Genomic DNA, 15,641 nt, shown 5'->3' on the forward strand with positions numbered 1-15,641 from the left:
AGTCATTATAATGTCCGTTTGCATTACTTTATTGACCTCTGAGACTGAAAACGTACGCGTTACGGCCTGTCTGCCTGGCCTTCCTCAGCGTTTGACAAACCTTGCACCTATAAGGATTTTGTTTGAACCTGGAGTGCTGCGGGTTGTCTGCTGCGGTAGTACTTCTCTCTCAGTCTCAACATGTCATTATGCTTTCAGTAGCATGTGAGGTGTCAAACTAGGGGGTTTTCATGATACTGAATCCATTCCAAGCATTAGTTTTGCACGGAAAGTGGCTATGGCATGACAAATACGTTTAGGGATAACGGGTAAGCTGCCACCTGAGACATAGCTGTATGACTAAAACGGTGGCTGTGGCTCAGGGGGTATAGAGCAGGTCGTCCAATGATCCCTGGGTCGGCGGTTCGAATCCCGGCTCCTTGGTGGTGTCCTTGGGCAAGACACTGAACCCCACATTGCCTCCAGTGAGTCGGTCGGTGTGAGCTCGCCACCATTGGTGTGTGAATGTGGGAAGTGAGGACGCTGGCGTCGACTGTTCGCCGCTTCACCTCCCAATGTATGAATGAATGAACCTTCACCTCCCAATGTATGAATGAATGAACCTTCACCTCCCAATGTATGAATGAATGGACCGTTGTAAAACGCTTTGAGCACACTATAAAAATGCAATTCATTAAAACAAAATCTCGATTTGCAGTCAAAATGAGCTCCGTCGATGATGTCATCATATCACAGTGACAGCTGTGTGTCATCGTCGCATCGACGTCCAAATATGGAGTCATTGGTTCTCCTCTGACTTCCAGTATAAAATGAAAGTTTCAGTAACACACGCCATAACGCGTTGAAGGCCTTTACTACCGCAGACGGAGGAAGTTCTGTATCTTACATCCATCCATCTTCAACCGCTTATCCGTAGTGTGGTCGTGGGGGCAACAGCTCCACCAGAGCGCTTCCAGACTTACCTCTCCAGAGAAACATTAGTATAACTTCCTCCCGGGGGATCCCGAGGCATTCCAAGGCCAGGTGAGTCGATTCGATTCTTACAGCTTGAAGTAAAAAGCTAGAAGTAAATCTCATAACACCCGCATTCTGTCCCACAGCAGGCAGTCAGTCAGTCAGTCAGGCACCAACCAACCACCAAACTACAAAACTACAAACATGGCGGAGGCCGTGGATCCGCTGGTGGGTCCCCTGTTGACGGTGTCCACAGAGGGAGCGGCACTGGCGACGGGCGGTCTGATCCTGATGGCCGCGGGCGCCGTGTTCTTCGGCGCGCTGCGCTCCGTCGGACGCTCCGAGAGGTCCAAGAGCTCCTCGACGCGCGACGGCGACGACGAGACGCCGCCGGAGATCATCAGGAGCGGAGACGCGGCGCGCCTTCCCCTGGTGGCCAGCGGCGCCCTGCTGGGCCTCTACGCGCTGTTCAAGGTGTTCCCGCGGGAGCTGGTGGAGCTGGCCATGGGCGCCTTCTCCGTCTTCTACTGCGGCCTGGGCGTCGTGGCGCTGTCGCGCACCGTGCTCCCCCTGGTGGCCAAGGTGTTGCCGACGACGTCGGCACGACGCTACGAGCTGCTCCTCACGCGGACTAGGAAGAGAACCAACACCACCACCGGAGGAGGAGGAGGAGGAGGAGAAGGAGGAGGAGGAGAGCAGGCCGATAACAACAACAAAGAAGAGCTGTTCAGCGTGGGGCTGGACGTGCAGCACGTGGCCTGCCTCGCTCCGTGCGCCGCGGTGGGCCTCTGGTACCTCCTGACCCGCCACTGGGTGGCCAACAACCTCCTGGGCCTGGCGCTGGCGCTCAGCGGCGTGGAGATGCTCCACCTGAACGACGTGGCCACGGGCGTCGTCCTGCTGGGCGGGCTGTTCCTCTACGACGTCTTCTGGGTGTTCGCCACCGACGTCATGGTGACCGTGGCCAGGTCGGTGGACGGGCCGGTCCTGCTGGTGTTCCCGACGGACCTCCCCGAGAGAGGCTTCTCCTCCTTCCTGGAGGCCGGCCGGGACCGGCAGGCCATGCTGGGGCTCGGAGACATCATCATCCCGGGCATGTTCGTGGCGCTGCTGCTGCGTTTCGACGTCAGCCTGGGTAAGAACGGCGACGGCGGGAACGGGAGGAGGAGGACGTACTTCTGCGCCGGTTTCTCGGCGTACGTCCTGGGCGCCGTCCTCGCCGGCGCGGCCATGTACACCTTCCGGTGCGCCCAACCCGCCCTGCTGTACCTCGCCCCCGCCTGCGTCGGGCTGCCGCTCGCCGTCGCTCTCTTCAGGGGAGAACTGGCGGCAATGTTTGCGTACGACGAGACTTCGCCGCAGCCGGAGGAGGAGAAGAAAGGGTCTGGTGGGTTCTGGGTCTGGCCGATGGGTCTGGCTCTTCCTCCGTATCCGCAGGAGACGGAAGAACCTCGAGACGAGTCCTCCACGGAGAAGCGGTAGGTAGCGTGGCGTTGGTTAAACCCAGAGCCATCTAATAGATAAGTTATGGTAAGGAGGGGGCAGAAACCCAGAGCCATCTAATAGAAGAGTTGTGGTAAGGAGGGGGCAGAAAACCAGAGCCATCTAATAGAAGAGTTCCGATATTGAGGGGGCAGAAACCCAGAGCCATCTAATAGAAGAGTTGTGGTAAGGAGGGGGCAGAAAACCAGAGCCATCTAATAGAAGAGTTCCGATATTGAGGGGGCAGAAACCGAGCGCTGAGCGCTGTTCATGCAGCCTGAACTGAGACAAGCTGGAGTTGGAAATACATTGTCTTCAACGAGGACGGTGCAAATAAGAGCTATTTTAAGCATGTGTGCAACATGACATCTTTTTTAAAGTATTGTACAGTAACAACTAAAGTCTCTGTATTGTTGTACTATAACTACAAAACAATTTAAAATAAAGGGAAAAGTTGTATATACAACTTTTGTCCCCACACGTCTCAAGATTTGCCCCGGGTGTGTTTTTTTTCATCAGGGACCCAAACTTACAAAAACACATTAGGAATTGAGTCTTAAATGTTACATAAAGAACATAGCGGAGCTACAGGCTCACAACCCTAAAGTAGACTCTTTGTGTCTCCATAGGAAACCACTGCTGGTCATAAAATTTATTTGCTCAGGAATTGCGACAAAAACAAAATAGACATGGGGAGTAATGGATGGATAGAAAATAAGTAATGTTTTGGGTGAACTACTCCTTTCATACAGGAAGAGAACTACAAACACCGTCAGGAAATAGTTATAAAACTACAAACACAGAATGGTAATAGTTATAAAACTACAAACACAGGAAGGTAGTAGTTATAAAACTACAAACAGGAAGGTAATAGTTATAAAACTACAAACACAGAATGGTAATAGTTATAAAACTACAAACACAGGAAGGAAATAGTTATAAAACTACAAACACAGGAAGGAAATAGTTATAAAACTACAAACACAGGAAGGAAATAGTTATAAAACTACAAACACAGGAAGTGTTGTGTTGTGGTTTAATAAGTGGAGGAACATTCCACACAGATCCAGTTGTCAGTCATTATTATGTGAACAGAATCTACAGTATATATTAAAATCACACCTGTGTGAAGTGAGGGGCATTCTAATCAATTATTGACCTTGAAACATACCTTAGTTACGTCACCAAGAATGGTGGTCTCTGATTGGCCAAGGGTTTCCACAGACACAGCGACAGACATAGCGACAGACAATACACCCACAGCCGGTTTGCTCAGACACATGTGACGTAAATTCTCCATTCATTGTCAATAGCATTTAAATGCTTGTTTAAGACATCTATACTGTACACTATAGCTGTTTATAGGAGGGGCTAGCGCCCCTCAATAATTGCTCATGGGCACTGGGCAGACAGAGTTGGGACAGAGTTAAAAAAATGAAAAAAAGGAAGGGCCGGGCCTAATACTTTTGTAGTGGTACTCGAGTCAACATTCGATACAGACGTTTACTTGTAACATATTTCTATACTCTGGAAACCCTTTTTTTTATGTTTTGACCCTTCAGGACAGGAACCTTGAGTGATTTTTGAGCCCCTCCTCCTACAGTATATTCAGCTATTAGTGTAGTAGAGTTTCGTCTTACACAAACATTAAATTCCCATTGACAATGTGTGATAACGCTCCAGGAGGCTCCAGGAAGTTGACAGTACAAGTACATTTTAGGCTTTTTATTTACCTTGAAAAGTGCAGTGCAAGTCGGCGACAAAGTACAAAAAATAAATAATACTGGACAAAACAACGTTCCAATAAAACTATAAATTAACACTTGAAAACTATACATACACTCAAAAGAGACAAACAGGAACTGTTACAGGCTTTTCCCTGGCTGGCAGTTCTCCCTTGACGTCTCTTACAGCCTCCCGTGAGACTGAACTACAGCCAGACTTCATATACATTATGCCCCGAGGCGGAGTGGGATATTAGTACGTATACGGTTAGTATGTAGATGAGCAAATCGGCTATTTCTGTCCTAAACAAAGGTTAAATTCCCATTGACAATGAATGGGGAATTTACATAATGTGTCTGAGCAAATAGATATGTTGTTAGGTCATGATGATGTCACTCTAAAGTCCATAGACTCCCATGCATAACGTAAACTTCCGGTTCAGTCCTTTGTCACCTAGAGCCGCCATTGGACAGAAGCGCCATGAAGTGAACGGAGTTGTCCTATAACTCTGTCGTGGTGACATCCATCACCAAGCATCACTGGCGACATCACTGAACCCACCGGTGACATCACCAAGGCCACCGGTGACATCACCAAGGCTACCAGGGGGACTGGAATTTAGGTCTGAGGGTCACCATATTTACCTGACCCGTCCAGAAGGGGGCACCATTGTTGGTCGTTACCCGCTCACGTCGTCATCGATGACATCGACAGGGGGAAATATCGATTTTGTCATCTGAGCGAATGGTGACGCCGCTCGGCCATATTGTCTCAGAGACCGGCGGAGATCAAACACACGAGAGGATCCACTGGCGATGCAGGGACAGAACGGACAGAACGACAAACGCAACTGCAACGCGAAGAAGAAGTTTTATTGATCGTCGAGTCGGACGGATAGCCGTCCAAAGACGCCACTAGTGCCTCTCTCCTCCCCACCCATACCTCTCCCTGTCCCGTCCCGTTTGGAACAAGAAGACCCTCCCCCTTCCAAACCCTCCTGGTTCTCGTGCCCTGTCCGTCCGTCCGTCTTCGTCCCTGCACGACCGACCCGCCGCCGAGCTGTGGGACATGGCGGGACCGGCGCCGAGCCGAGCGCGCGTGTACGCCGAGGTGAACACGCTGCAGCGGCCCCGCGAGTACTGGGACTACGAGGCCCTGGCGGTGCGCTGGGGCCACCAGGACCACTTCCAGCTGGTGCGCAAGGTGGGCCGGGGGAAGTACAGCGAGGTGTTCGAGGCCGTCAACGTCACCAACGGCGAGACGGTGGTGGTGAAGATCCTCAAGCCGGTGAAGAACAAGATCAAGATCCGGCGCGAGATCAAGATCCTGGAGAACCTGCGCGGCGGGCCCAACATCATCGGCCTGAAGGACATCGTGAGGGACCCCGTGTCGCAGACGCCCGCGCTCGTCTTCGAGCACGTGGCCAACGCCGACAACAAGACGCTGTACCCGACGCTGAGCGACCGCGACGTGCGCTTCTACGCCTACGAGATCCTGCGCGCGCTCGACTGCTGCCACAGCATGGGCATCATCCACCGCGACGTCAAGCCCCAGAACGTCATGATCGACCACGCGCGGCGCAAGCTGCGCCTCATCGACTGGGGCCTGGCCGAGTTCTACCACCCGGGCAAGGAGTACAACGTGCGCGTGGCCTCGCGCTTCTTCAAGGGCCCCGAGCTGCTGGTGGACTACCAGATGTACGACTACAGCCTGGACATGTGGAGCCTGGGCTGCATGCTGGCCGGCATGGTCTTCCGCAAGGAGCACTTCTTCCAGGGCCAGGACAACTACGACCAGCTGGTGAAGATCGCCAAGGTGCTGGGCACCGAGGAGCTGTACGACTACGTCGACAAGTACAACATCGAGCTGGAGCCCCGCTTCAGCAACATCCTGGGGCGGCACTCGCGCAAGCGCTGGGAGCGCTTCGTCACCGGCGAGAACCAGCACCTGGCGAGCCCCGAGGCGCTGGACTTCCTGGACAAGCTGCTGCGCTACGACCACGCGGCGCGGCTGACGGCACGCGAGGCCATGGAGCACCCGTACTTCTACCCCGTGGTGAGGGATCAGGACGGAGGCTCCGCGGCCGCCGCCGCGGTGGCGACGGCGTCGGTGCCTTCGCCCAAGTCGCCGCCGCCAGCCGCCGCCAGCAGCAGCAGTGGGACGACGACGACTACCGCGGCCGTTAGCTCCAGCACGCCCACCTGTGGAACCTGCATCTCCTCCGCATTGCCGGCGGCGTCTACTGCCGCTGCCCCGGTGCAGGGGGAGGACCCGTTCACCGGCCCACCCCCCCTCCTCTCTGCCGCCGCCGCCGCCGACCCCCCCAGCTCCCCGGTGCAGGAGGCGGGCCCGTTCACCGGCCCACCCCCCCTCGTCTCTGCCACCGCCGCCCCGCCCAGCGCCCTGGGGGGGACGGCTGTACCCGTACCCGCCACCGCAACCCACTGACGGAAACGCCCAGAGCTGTTTGAATTGACCTATAGCTAAGCCCCTCCAATCACAGCTAAGCATAACCATGGGTTGGACAAACGTCTCCACCAATAGTTCTCCTATATGATAAAACGTTGTTTTAAAAAACAAACAAATGTCACACACATATTTTTCCAGTGCATATTCACGGCAGGCCTGATTTTGAAGAGATTTTGAAGGTCTAGTTACAAAAATGAACCAGTATTTAATGTGTTAAAATCCATGATATTTACATTGGAATGAATGAGCCCGGCTGGAAAGTGTCCGAGTGGGAGAGGGGCGGGGCTTTGCTAAAGGTGAATTACGACAGAGTTACGACATCTTCGTGGGGCTTCAGTCCAATGGCGGCCCTTGGTGGCGGCTATGGGCGAGCCCCTGGACGGGAAGTTAAACGAATGCGCGGGGAATCTATGGGAGATGACGGAATGCGCTGGAATCTATGGGAGATGACGGAATGCGCTGGAATCTATGGGAAATGACGGAATGCGCTGGAATCTATGGGAGATGACGGAATGCGCTGGAATCTATGGGAGATGACGGAATGCGCTGGAATCTATGGGAGACGGGTAGACCTTAGAGTATATATATGAATAGAGAAGGCACCCAGAGGAAATCTTGAGGCGAAATGGACATAGTGGCCGAATGAAGGTATTGCAGCCTGGCCCCAAACACATGAACGCGCTGTCCGTTGACTAACATTGTACACGTTCACGACGGACGACGCTCGTGCGCGTTCAACGGCAGCGCGTTCATGTGTTTGGGGCCACTCACCATTGCAATCCGTCCCAGAATGCACTCTGTTCCTACCAGGAAGGAGGAGTGAATCCGCCTCATGCGCTTTTGAGCAACTTAATGCAAGTGGATGGGAGGAGAACTCAGGTGTCTTCTCTATAGATATATAACTCTATGGGGTAGACAAGGCATGAACATCCTTTTTGAGGGGCGTTAGCCCCTCCTATATACAGCTTTTGACCGCACATGTCTCAATATTTGCCATTGACAATGAAAGGAGAAATGAGGTCAAATGCCCGCCAAATATTATGACGTAAATTTGTGGCAACAGGCATTCTGATTGGCCAGTATGAGATGATGTCATGATGATGTATGATGATAAGAGCGCCCCTCACTTCACACTGGTGTGATTTTTAATGACCGTTACCTCTGTAACGTGTCACAGGTTATGTTAATGAAGGAAGACATGACATCACATGGTCATTCTCGGATACCTTGTTTTATGATTAGCAAACAATGTCATTATATTGACTTGCTTTATTTTTGTGCCGCCCTCGATGAAAACGATGCGTTTAAAACAACCACTTGTCACACTCCAGCTCTGCTTGACTAGCGCTCGAGCGCTCAGTTGCTGCCCCCTCAATGCCGCTAGCCTGGGCACCATTTCATTTAGGGTATATGATCCTGTCGGGAGCGGATGGTATCGTTACGTCATGTTGTAGTATTGTTTTGTAGTCGACAGGCAGGAACTTCCTTTTCCCTCAAACCGAAAAGGAAGTTGCCGCCTGTTGTCCCTGCCTGTCGACTACAAAACAATGACTACAACATGACGTAACGATATCATCCGCTCCCGACAGGATCATACAGACTTTTGAAACAGAGACCAGGCTTTCCTCCGAGGCGGTGGAAAGCCTGGTGAGGCCAGGTTACGATGCCGCAAACCACAGATGCGGCCGGGTGTTTTTAGGCTTTAGTATAATGTCGTCCATGTGACTATACTTCATTTCCACAGGTTCAGGAAATCCATCTGCCTGGGTGGGTCGAGGATCATACTCTGTTCCCTGAAAGATTCTTTTTTCTCTCTCTTTTTTTCTCCTTTGTTGACATTAAGGCATCAAATTGATATTTTGTGTAAATAACAGCTCATTCATATACAACATAAGCCTTTCAAGTTGTAGTGAATGTGTATACTGCGATGAGATGAGATTCAATTTATTGTCAATGTACAGTACAAGTACAGCACAGCGAAAAGTATTTTCGCATCTCACCAATGGTGCAAACATGTCAGTAAGGAGGATACATTGTTTACAGTAGTACAGTAGTAACAGTAGAACGTACTGCGTGCGCGCGGCGTCTGTCTCATCCATGAATGCTGCCTGCAGGTCAGACCCCGTAGCGTAAGTGTCTGTAGCAAGTATCAAGTGTCTTTAATGGGCAAAGAATACCGAGGTGAAGCAAAAAGGGGTGTCACACAAGCCATATAGTTATACTTATCATATTCTCCTTTAAACGGATAGTTCAGATTTGTTTAACTTAAGCTGTGTGAAATACTTGCCATTAAATATAGTGGTTTCAACTGTATATTCATTGATTGCCCGAGTCCCCTGGTGGGAGTTTTGCTCTGGTTTTGGTGAAATATTAAGTAGTTTGTGGGGAATGGGGGGGGGGGGGACAGGGGGCCACGCATTAAAAGTAAATTAATCCACAAAACTAACGTCCTATTTCTAAAATATTAGCGCAACTTTCGTTCATTGTTTACCCCTCTATAACACGGAACTGTTTTTGTGTCCATATCACTACGCCCCCCAAAAAATAGTTCCATGTGATAGAGGGATCTGACGTGCCCGGTGGAGCCCCCCGGTGTTAGGAAGTGAGTGTTGGTTCGAATCGGCCTGGAATCTTTGCCCAAATATGGATTGATGTCATATAGAGTAGACCATTGGTGCACCTGTTGATTAGCTACGTCATGTCTGATGTCCACAAGAAGCCTCGCCGTCATTGGACCAAAAGGTAATACATTCTGAAAGTGTGTCCAGTGCCATAAGCTCCACCCACCTGCAGTAACCTCCGCCCACCACACCCTGCAGTGGCGTCACTGTGTCGTCAGAGCAACAGCCACGCTATATCAGGTGTGAGCTCTGCACTTCAGCTCAGTCCGTAGCAGTGTTTTCTGTAAAGCTTTCGCAAAGTTAGATTCATTATCCGGGTGATATTTTAAAGTTCGCTAAGGCAACAGAGGGATCTGGGAAAGCACTCTAACGCAGGCCAAGAGAGGGAGCATGGCAGGAGGCGGGCGCACTTTGCAAAATGCAGCGACGCACCTCGCCAACCACGCCGCGGTCGTCAAGGCCTCGGAGCGGCAGCAGCGGCACGCCGCCGGCGGCGACGGGAAGCGGCAGCAGCGGGCGCCGTCCGGGTGGCTGTCCCTTCTCTCCTTCGCCATCCTCTTCCTGGCCTGGCTGGTGGCGTTCAGCTCCCGGCTCTTCGCCGTGATCCGCTTCGAGAGCATCATCCACGAGTTCGACCCGTGGTTCAACTACCGGGCGACGCGCTACCTCGCCGAGCACGGCTTCTACGACTTCCTGAACTGGTTCGACGAGCGCGCCTGGTACCCGCTGGGCAGGATCGTGGGCGGGACGGTGTTCCCGGGCCTGATGGTCACGGCGGGGCTCATCCACCACGTGCTCAACGCGCTGCACGTCACCGTGCACATCCGCGACGTCTGCGTGTTCCTGGCGCCCGTGTTCAGCGGCCTGACCGCCGTGGCCACCTTCCTGCTGACCCGCGAGCTGTGGAGCCAGAGCGCCGGCCTGCTGGCCGCCTGCCTCATCGCCATCGCGCCGGGCTACACGCAGCGCTCGGTGGCGGGCTCCTACGACAACGAGGGCGTGGCCATCTTCGCCCTGCAGCTCACCTACTTCCTGTGGGTGCGGTCGGTGAAGACGGGCTCCGTGTTCTGGAGCGTGTGCTGCAGCCTCTCGTACTTCTACATGGTGTCGGCGTGGGGCGGCTACGTGTTCATCGTCAACCTGGTGCCGCTGCACGTGCTCGTTCTCCTGCTGATGGGGCGCCACAGCGGGCGGCTCTACGTGGCCTACAGCGTCTTCTACGCGGTGGGCCTCGTCCTGTCCCTGCAGGTCCCCTTCGTGGGCTTCCAGCCGGTCCGGAGCAGCGAGCACATGGCGGCGGCGGGCGTCTTCGCCCTGCTGCAGGCCCACGCCTTCGTCCACTACCTGCGCGACCGCCTGGGCCTGACACCGCGGGAGTTCCTGACGCTGTTCCTCCTCTGCGTCCCCCTGGCGGCCGTGGCCGGCACCGCGGCCCTCGTCCTCCTGACGTACGGCGGCTACATCGCGCCGTGGAGCGGCCGCTTCTACGCGCTGTGGGACACGGGCTACGCCGCCGTCCACATCCCGCTGATCGCGTCGGTGGCCGAGCACCAGACGCCCACCTGGTGGCCCTTCTTCTTCAACCTGCACGTGCTGCTGTGCACGTTCCCCGCCGGCCTCTGGTTCTGCATCAAGGACGTCAACGACGAGCGCGTGTTCGTGGCGCTCTACGCCGTCAGCGCGGCCTACTTCGCCGGCGTGATGTCGCGGCTGATCCTGACGCTGACGCCCGTGGTGTGCGTCCTGTCCGCCGTGGCCTTCTCCAACGTGTTCGAGCGCTACCTGGCGGACGAGAGACCCGGAGACGGCGGCAACAACAACGCCGCCGCGGCCGCGGAGAACAAGCGGAGCTCCGGCGGTGTGAGGTCTGCTAAGGTGCGTAAACAACCCGTGGCGTCCTCGGAGACCGGAGATAGGCCGGGGAGAGGGCCGACGGAGGAGGAGGAGGAGGAGGAGGGGGGTCCGGGGACCGCCCTGAGGGCGGCCGTGTGCGTCACCATGCTCATGCTGCTGGCGCTTTTCGCCGTGCACTGCACGACGGTCACCAGCACGGCGTACTCGCACCCCAGTGTGGTGCTGACCACCAGGTCGAGCCGCGGCGGCGACGTCGACATCATCGACGACTACCGCGAGGCGTACTACTGGCTGCGGCAGAACACGGAGGAGCGCGCGCGCGTCATGGCCTGGTGGGACTATGGCTACCAGATCGCCGGCATGGCCGACCGCACCACCATCGTGGACAACAACACGTGGAACAACAGCCACATCGCGCTGGTCGGCAAGGCCATGGCGTCCAACGAGAGCGCCGCCTACGGCGTCATGCGCTCGCTGGACGTGGACTACGTGCTGGTCATCTTCGGCGGCGTGCTGGGCCAGGGCGACGACATCAGCAAGTTCCTGTGGATGGTGCGCATCGCGGAGGGCGAGCACCCCGGCGACGTCCGCGAGCGGGACTACCTCAACGCCCGCGGCGAGTACCGGGTGGACGCGGGCGGAACGCGCACCATGTTCGACTCGCTCCTCTACAAGATGTGCTACCACCGCTTCGGCGAGCTGCAGCTGAGCGCGCGCCAGCCGCCCGGCTTCGACCGGGCCCGTGGAGCCGTGATCGGTGAGAAGGACATCAGCTTCAAGCACCTGGAGGAGGCGTTCACCTCGGAGCACTGGCTGGTCCGGATCTACAGGGTCAAGAAGCCCGACAACAGGGAGCCCCTGGAGAACCGGCTGCGCTAGTCTCAGTCCTATAAGGCTGCGCCGCTACGCATCCATGAAGACAGATGCCGGCGCCGGTGGATCAGGGGTAGAGTGGTGGCCGGATGGTAACCGCAAGGTTGCCGGTTCGAACCTGGGCTCCCCGAAGGACCCGGAAGTGTCTTTGAGCAAGGCACTGGACCCCTAATTGCTCCCGATGTGCTGGTTGGTGCCTTGCATGGTTTCCGCCGCCATCGGTGTGTGAATGTGTGTGTGAATGGGTGAATGTAATGCACAATCTATGTAAAGCGCCTTGGATAAAGGCGCTATATAAATGCACCAGTTACCATCCTTGGTCCTGAAAAAAGGCAATTACCCCGCACCCCATAAAGCGATTGTCCAATGCCAATCTAATCTCCTAGCAAGCTTTCGCCACCTCATAGCTGTCGTGTTATTATATTAGATATAGGCCTACACAGCTTAACGCCATGGCTGTGTTGTTGAACATATACACAGGTTAACGCCATGGCTGTGTTGTTGAACATATACACAGCTTAACGCCATGGCTGTGTTGTTGAACACACACACACAGCTTAACGCCATGGCTGTGTTGTGGAACATATACACAGCTTAACGCCATGGCTGTGTTGTTGAACATATACACAGCTTAACGCCATGGCTGTGTTGTTGAACATATACACAGCTTAACGCCATGGCTGTGTTGTTGAACACACACACAGCTTAACGCCATGGCTGTGTTGTTGAAGATGTACACAGCCTAACGCCATGGCTGTGTTGTTGAACATATACACAGCTTAACGCCATGGCTGTGTTGTTGAACACACACACACAGCTTAACGCCATGGCTGTGTTGTGGAACATATACACAGGTTAACGTCATGGCTGTGTTGTGGAACACACACACAGGTTAACGTCATGGCTGTGTTGTGGAACATATACACAGCTTAACGTCATGGCTGTGTTGTGGAACATATACACAGCTTAACGCCATGGCTGTGTTGTTGAACATATACACAGCTTAACGCCATGGCTGTGTTGTTGAACATATACACAGCTTAACGCCATGGCTGTGTTGTTGAACATATACACAGCTTAACGCCATGGCTGTGTTGTTGAACATATACACAGCTTAACGCCATGGCTGTGTTGTTGAACATATACACAGCTTAACGCCATGGCTGTGTTGTTGAAGATGTACACAGCTTAACGTCGTGAAAGTTACACAACTGACCCACCCACGTGATGCAATAATACTAATGACCGTAGTCTGACCGTGCAACATGAAAACTCCTGTCTGGCGGTCGTTAAAAGTTGATTTCTCCCTGTGTCATTTCCTTGTATTTCTAGTTTATTCAAAACTAGTCATGCACTGGTAGACTAGATTAAGGTCACATTCACACCAGAGAGCTTTGCTGCGGTTAAAACGAATCCTGCTGCGCATTTTCAGCAGCTGAACACAGTTGGAGACGGAGGAGGTATATTTTACAAAGCGCAAAAATGTCCCGTTACCGTGGATAGACGTGGTCGAATGAGGAGACTGAAGCCCTGATCGAAATGAGGACGAGTACATTAATCAATTGCTTAAGAAAACACATAAAAACACTGCAGTGTATTATAGCCTACAGAATATTTTGATATTAAACAAGCAAGAAATAACGAAGATGGACTACTAGGAAAACAAGACATATTCAACTGAAAACAAACAAGACATTCAACGGAAAACAAGACATATTCAACCCAGTTGTGTTGAGGCGCGCTCGTTTTGGTTTCATTCAACGGAAAACAAGACATATTCAACCCAGTTGTGTTGAGGCGCGCTCGTTTTGGTTTCATTCAACGTCCTTCTTCAGTCAACACTCGTCTGACTCCCCTCCATGTACTGTATATATACTATATATATATATGTATATATATACATACTGCTATGATGTGTTTTTACTGATTAACTCAAGGTTAAATGTAAAAGATCACACCCGTGTGAAGTGAGCATCGCTAATATATTAAAGTCTAACTCATGTTGATATGGTGATGTAATGGTGATGTGAAACAAACGGTGCAAAACACAAACATTAAATTCTCTTTATATTGTTAATGGCATTTAATGTTTGTGGTAGGGACAGTATGACAATTTTGCGTTTTTAAAACAAACATTGAACAAAAAACAAACATTAAACCTGTATATAGGAGGGATAAAATGTGTGTTTTTGTAGGCCTATATCTGTCTGTCCGTCACGAATCTCAAGAAAGGTTTGACTGATCGAATGAAAACTCGGTGTATTGCGGATTCGTCGATATATCGATAAATCCGCAAATCCCATATAAGGCTGTTGGCTATTTAGGCATAAAGGGTCACAGACAGAAATCTCCATATATGGGCATTAAACGTACACAGACAGGTACAACTGGTCCTTGGAAAGGTTGCTCATGCGAAAGGCGAGGTGAGCCTGATTCCAAATCGAGCTGTCCTCAGAAACCCCACCGCCATTCTGATGGTGCGGATTGGCTGAGACATGCAGATAGTCTCGAAAATAATGAGGAGGCGGGACATTCGTGACACGACACCGACGCGCCAGTGACATCACGATGACATCACTCGCTGCGGCGTGCGTATAGCCTCTATATAAGTAAATAGTGCCTTGAAGAAACAACAAAACTCAAAGCTGCGACTGTTCGACTCCAGAAGAAAGACTATCTATACCACATGATTAACTCCAACCTGCAGACGATATTGAACAGCCACTGTTTCATACGAAAGAAAGACCCGCCCATGATGTCGTCGTTGACCGAACAGAGCAGTAAACCCGAAGGTGCACGGACCTCCTCGTCCCGGTCCGACAGGAGGTCCACCCCCCACTGTAGCAGGCCCGGTCCGGGGCCTCTGTGGTGCTCCTGACGTCCCCCACGCCGTAAGCCCGGTCTGGGGCCTCTGTGGCCCTCCAGTCACCACCTCCCATGCAGTGAGCCCGGTCTGGGGCCTCTGTGGCCCTCCAGTCACCCCCTCCCATGCAGTAAGCCCGGTCTGGGGCCTCTGTGGCCCTCCAGTCACCCCCTCCCATGCAGTAAGCTCGGTCCCAGGCCCCTGCGGTGCTCCTGACACCCCGCTGACCACCCCAGGTGGCCGACACGACGATCAGCCCGACGACAAACAGCGCGGTGACGGATGCCTTTCTTCGCCCGAGCTGTTCTACTCCGACGCCAAGCTGCTGGTGCTGGAGAATCCCCCGCCCGCCGACTGCCGAATGCGTTGCCTGCTCTTCGCGCCTTACTGCCGCGCGGGAGGCGGAGCCAGCAAGCGGCGCTGCGTCTGGAGGGCGGCGCTGAAGGGCGGGAACCTCTACGTGGAGATCCCCCCGGGGCCGCTGCCCGAGGGCAGCAAGGACAGCCTGGTGCTCCTGCTGGAGTTTGCGGAGGAGCATCTGCGGAAGGACCAGGTGTTCGTCTGTTTCCACAGGAAGCGTCGCGACAGAGCCGTCCTGCTGAGAACCTTCGGCTTCATGGGCTTCCGGGTGGTGTCGCCGGAGCATCCCCTCGCCCCCGCCCACCCCGACGCCTTCTTCATGGCGTACAGCATCGAGCCAGCAGACTCCTCCGATGAAGATGATGATGATGAGCCCCATCTCCGATGAGCTAGTGTTTGACTTTTTCTCTGCTGCGAGAGAGAGTGAGGTCTAGCCAACA

At 53.5% G+C, this 15,641-nt stretch overlaps 4 protein-coding genes across 4 annotated transcripts; all 4 read left to right on the plus strand.

The window, feature by feature from the left end:
• Window positions 1-1,158: 1,158 nt before the first annotated feature.
• LOC310876162 (minor histocompatibility antigen H13-like) lies at window positions 1,159-2,436 on the plus strand (the record flags this gene model as incomplete). The annotated part of the gene is made up of 2 exons (XM_083789607.1): window positions 1,159-1,554; window positions 1,705-2,436. 2 exons carry the CDS (start codon window positions 1,159-1,161, stop codon window positions 2,434-2,436), a joined length of 1,128 nt encoding a protein of 375 aa, XP_083645733.1.
• Window positions 2,437-5,229: 2,793 nt separating this feature from the next.
• On the plus strand, window positions 5,230-6,609 carry LOC310876163 (casein kinase II subunit alpha-like; the record flags this gene model as incomplete). The annotated part of the gene is made up of 1 exon (XM_083789608.1): window positions 5,230-6,609. One exon carries the CDS (start codon window positions 5,230-5,232, stop codon window positions 6,607-6,609), a length of 1,380 nt encoding a protein of 459 aa, XP_083645734.1.
• A 3,032-nt stretch (window positions 6,610-9,641) lies between these two features.
• Window positions 9,642-11,984, plus strand: LOC310876164 (dolichyl-diphosphooligosaccharide--protein glycosyltransferase subunit STT3B-like; the record flags this gene model as incomplete). The annotated part of the gene is made up of 1 exon (XM_083789609.1): window positions 9,642-11,984. One exon carries the CDS (start codon window positions 9,642-9,644, stop codon window positions 11,982-11,984), a length of 2,343 nt encoding a protein of 780 aa, XP_083645735.1.
• A 2,680-nt stretch (window positions 11,985-14,664) lies between these two features.
• Window positions 14,665-15,589, plus strand: LOC310876165 (ornithine decarboxylase antizyme 1-like; the record flags this gene model as incomplete). The annotated part of the gene is made up of 2 exons (XM_083789610.1): window positions 14,665-14,770; window positions 14,802-15,589. 2 exons carry the CDS (start codon window positions 14,665-14,667, stop codon window positions 15,587-15,589), a joined length of 894 nt encoding a protein of 297 aa, XP_083645736.1.
• Window positions 15,590-15,641: the final 52 nt, after the last annotated feature.

Source organism: Protomyctophum parallelum (assembly GCF_964188405.1).
Source record: "Protomyctophum parallelum genome assembly, chromosome: 18".
In the NCBI taxonomy this organism is placed as follows: Eukaryota; Metazoa; Chordata; class Actinopteri; order Myctophiformes; family Myctophidae; genus Protomyctophum; species Protomyctophum parallelum.